This window comes from Coregonus lavaretus (assembly GCF_964263955.1).
Source record: "Coregonus lavaretus genome assembly, contig: HAP1_SCAFFOLD_3981, whole genome shotgun sequence".
In the NCBI taxonomy this organism is placed as follows: domain Eukaryota; kingdom Metazoa; phylum Chordata; class Actinopteri; order Salmoniformes; family Salmonidae; genus Coregonus; species Coregonus lavaretus.
In genome coordinates, this window is record NW_028157591.1 from 46,402 (window position 1) to 49,815 (window position 3,414).

The 3,414-nt window shown below is 44.1% G+C and overlaps 1 protein-coding gene across 1 annotated transcript; it reads left to right on the forward strand.

The window, feature by feature from the left end:
• Positions 1–327: 327 nt before the first annotated feature.
• Positions 328–1,294, forward strand: LOC311125223 (uncharacterized protein; the record flags this gene model as incomplete). Its single annotated transcript, XM_084199275.1, has 2 exons — positions 328–544; positions 723–1,294. 2 exons carry the CDS (start codon positions 328–330, stop codon positions 1,292–1,294), a joined length of 789 nt encoding a protein of 262 aa, XP_084055401.1.
• Between the last annotated feature and the right edge of the window lie 2,120 nt (positions 1,295–3,414).

A 3,414-nucleotide genomic window follows, 5' to 3' on the forward strand; every position in this document is an offset into this window, starting at 1 on the left:
AAAAAAACGATAACATTCTGCTCCCCGGCTCTCTCTTCCCCTCCCCTTGATGTAATTGGCCCCTCGCAGGCACTCCTCTTGTCCAATGGACGAGGGCGCACCGACGTTCCATCCGGTCCGTGGAAGTAACGGGCGAGGCAGAGAGAGAAAGGCGCGCTGCGTAAGCCCCCAGTCCAGTCCCCTCATCACCCTCGCATGGAGCAATGGTGCTTGGAGCGTCAAGAAGTCGTTAAGAAGAGAGAGAGAGTTCCAAGTCCCACTTCTAGAGCGCAGGACCGTTGGTTCCATAATTCCTTGCGGGAGAAAAGAGGCTATTTCGTTAAGGAAATGATGAGCAAAGTGGACGCGCCATGCAGACCGACTGCCGCGTCTCTCAAATTCACCATAGACAATATTCTGAACCTGCAGACAAACTCGAGCGGTAACGGTAGGAGGAACGTTGACAGCTGTCATTCCGGTAGCAGGCTGCAGAATAGCACGGAGCTGTACCGGTTCGATGACAATCAACGGAGAGTGGACCCCGAGATGAGACTACACGATACAGGTAGGCAAAATATGGATGTGTTAAACACTGCACTGTAGCCTAATAAACGGCCCTTTTGTAGCCTGATTCAACACATCGGGCCTAACGCATTTTTATGGGTAGCAAAATATTGCAGCCTAATAAACTGTCAGCATCAAGCTGTTGCGGAATACAACTTCTGTCCCATTTCCGTTCTCAGAGCCGGTTAACGACTGTAGCCCAACCGGAGGTCCCGAGGCCGTCGTTATCACCCGGGAAGACTCGTTACAGATCACCGACAATTGCTTCGAAAGCGGGGACAGCGGCGACGACTGCTCCTCGACGCATCACACCGGGGACGGTGACAGCGGCGGCAAGAAAAACCAACTGACAACCAAGAAAAAAACTCGCACCATCTTCTCCAAGAGACAGATCTTTCAGTTGGAATCTACGTTCGACGTGAAGCGGTATCTGAGCAGCGCCGACCGCGCCTGTCTCGCCAGTTCTCTCCAGCTGACGGAAACGCAGGTCAAAATCTGGTTCCAGAATCGAAGGAATAAAATGAAAAGACAGATTTCAACAGCGCTAGATGGTCCCAACGGTGATTTCTCCGAAGCGGGTCCGGGGAAGGCTCTGCAGCTCCCGGCCTTGTACAAAAACAGTAACCTGCTAGGGAGATGCTTGTTGCCGATGCCCCTGCCCATCGTCTACCCTGGCAGTAGCACGCCTTATTATTGCTTTTCCAACGCCAGCAAGTACTTTAGTCTATTCGAAGGAGATGTGGTCCTATAGACTAGGCCTAGTCTGTTTAAAGGAGACGTAGTCCTATAGACTAGGCCTAGTCTGTTCGAATGAGACGTTGGGTTTAGGCCTATATAGTTTTCTGCATCATCGCCACAAAGACACTGTTTACAAGTGACATATCATGGCAAGTTCAGATTCAGCATTTAGCGTTTTTTCATTGTGGTAAAAACGTAAGGCCGAGTCTGGCCCATGTAGGCCTGTGGGCTACTTGTAAGGATAGCCTATTGACCTAAGCCTAGCGTAGCCTACATATCACGTTGATAGCCTACGCCGATTTTATTTATTGACAGACGTCAACAATGTTGATATGAAACTGAACAACATATTTTCAGGATAGCCTATCACACAAAGACATGCAGAATAACTCCATATTCCGTTTGATGTTATAATAATAGATCGTCGTTTTGTATTCAGAGTACCAGCGTAGACCTAAAACAGTAGGTCTAATAAGCATTTAATATATTATTGTTATTATTACTATTATTATTACTATAATTATTATTATTATTAGCCTGTTATTAACAACAGCATTTCTAGCAGTCTAAACACGGCCAAAGATGGTATTATATTTGCATGCGTTTACTGTATTATATAGAATTTTTAATTAATTAAATTAACTATGTATTTAAATGAATGTAATGGATTTTTTTTTTTTACGCATGTTTAAAGTTTATTTCAATTTGAAGTATAACATTCTTATTTCGTCCCAAATCGGGGAAACAACTATAATATTGACTGAATCTGTCATTAAAAATGTTTTATATAAAAACATCGTTTGGTACAAAGGTTTATGTAAACTATGTTTTGCTGCGCTGTGCCTTAAAGCCTTCAGTTGTAGGAGACAAGGGGCTAACTATTAGTACAGTTCAAGAAACCTGTGCTAAATGTGGATTTTTCACAGAAAAATTACATTTCATAATGTTATGAAAGCGAAGACAATAGACGTGTTGTTGTAACACGCTTGGACTATACTAATCTCAAGACACAACATGTGAATCCGATTATCGACGACGACTAGAGAGAGAGAGAGAGAGAGAGAGAGAGAGAGAGAGAGAGAGAGAGAGAGAGAGAGAGAGAGAGAGAGAGAGAGCTAATCCTGCTTTCTGGAATATCACTGATCAGTCAAGTGCTTTAAGAACTAGGCTTCTAAATGAAGAGAAATGTATGCAAGCCTATCATAAATACGTTGTAAAATGTTAACCGTTCCTATGTTGGAAAGATTTGTTGCGGAAGGCCTATGTGCCTGTTGTTTTCGTCTGCTTGCCACAATATTTGACACTTGACAATATACTTTGGGAGTATTTACGCATTAAAGTACCCCGTTACAACTCGTATATTGCAGGTCTATCGGCAGTCTTTAGAATGTACAATGGCAAAGATATAGCGTTTACCCGTAAAGGTGTATTCCGCCCTCCAAACACACAGCCTCAATATGAGATTCTGTTGTAACCTATTCGGCAAGGAGAGTGGGTTAAATTTAGCAAAAAAAATATGGCCTGTATTGAATTCATTGGACATGAATAATGTGCCCAAGTAAACCCCAGAGATGCACTTTTTATGCACAAACAAATTTGCTAAGTTTAATCAAAACGGCATGATGTTACAACAAGGAGTGTGCATTTCACCAGCACACGTTCATTTAGCCATATAGACTTAGAATTAGAACGATCAGAACGGACAAAGTAGCCGTGAAATTCTAATTCTATGCCTTTAGCCTCGTCATTCACACTTAGCCTCGTGACCCACATTCTTGGTTAAAATGCCTTGCGCCACGGTCTCCACGTCACATCTCCACGCAGGGAAATGGCGAACAGACGGAGCTGCTCGGAGCCATGGCCGAGGGCGCACTAAAAGGTCGGCGCGGGTTATCTCCGCCTCCCTGCCCGCAATATCTGCGAGACGCTCTAGGGTCTCCCATGGGAACGCGCCTGCGCAATTTCACCATCAATTAATAACGACGCTGTATTTGGCCTCGGTATTTTTCTTTGTAAGGCATACCTGCACAGGTTGGGCTATGTCATGTGTGTACACATGGTGACTAAATGTAAAATGGGAACAAAAGAAAAAAGGAACATAAGGGACAGACATAGGCTCTAATAAGGGTTTGA